Source organism: Anneissia japonica, unplaced genomic scaffold (genome assembly GCF_011630105.1).
Source record: "Anneissia japonica isolate Jap-2015-1 unplaced genomic scaffold, ASM1163010v1 scaffold287775_len252212_cov145, whole genome shotgun sequence".
Classification (NCBI taxonomy): Eukaryota; Metazoa; Echinodermata; class Crinoidea; order Comatulida; family Comatulidae; genus Anneissia; species Anneissia japonica.
The window spans coordinates 2,535-3,361 of record NW_022719918.1 but is presented as its reverse complement, the minus strand read 5'-3'; the positions used below and the strand labels follow the sequence as shown (position 1 = coordinate 3,361).

Below are 827 nucleotides of genomic sequence, written 5' to 3'. Positions count from 1 at the left end.
AACACAAAGCTTGTTATTCCATCAAAATATAGATTGCAGTGCATTGAAATAGCAAGGTCATTTAGGAATAGTGAAGACCAAACAAAGGCTCAGAACCAAGGTTTGGTAGCCTGGAATGGCGAAAGATGTAGAAAACTATGTTAAAACATGTCATGGGTGTCAGATAACAAGTTCGACGTCAGCACCAGAACCATTGAAACCAACACAACTACCAACAGGACCATGGCAAGACATTTCAGTTGACCTGCTGGGACCATTTCCATCGAATTAAAATGTACTAGTTGTGGTAGATAATTATAGCCGTTATTATGAAATTAACATAATGAAGAAGATTACAAGCGAGAAAATCATAGACGCCCTAGAGAAAATATTTCTTCAACATGCCTTACCACAATCAATTACCTCAGATAATGGTGCGCAGTTTGTTTCTGATGAGTTTGAGACCTATCTGAAAGAGAGTGGAATCAAACATAGACGCGTCACACCATTACATCCTGCTGCAAATGGAGAGGTGGAGCGACAGAACAGATCTATAATGAAACGCATTGCGCAAGCTGAAGGAAAAGACTGGAAGAAAGAATTACGTGTGTATTTATTTGCATACCGTACAACCCCACACAGTGTTACTGGACAGACCCCAGCGGAAATGATGTGGAATAGAAAATTGCGAACAAAATTACCAGAATTGGAGGATAATATTGTACATGATGAAGATGTTTCAGATCGCGACGCTGTATCAAAATTAAAAAACAAATTATACATTGATGAGAAAAGAGGTGCGAAAGCGAGAGAGATGTGTGAAGGAGATAAGGTTTTAGTTAAAAAGA

At 38.7% G+C, this 827-nt stretch overlaps 1 protein-coding gene across 1 annotated transcript; it reads left to right on the top strand.

Annotated features, from left to right (window-relative positions):
• Positions 1-322: 322 nt before the first annotated feature.
• Positions 323-811, top strand: LOC117111127 (uncharacterized protein K02A2.6-like; the record flags this gene model as incomplete). Its single annotated transcript, XM_033254001.1, has 1 exon — positions 323-811. A coding segment is annotated over exon 1 (489 nt), but the record flags the coding sequence as incomplete, so codon positions are not given.
• Between the last annotated feature and the right edge of the window lie 16 nt (positions 812-827).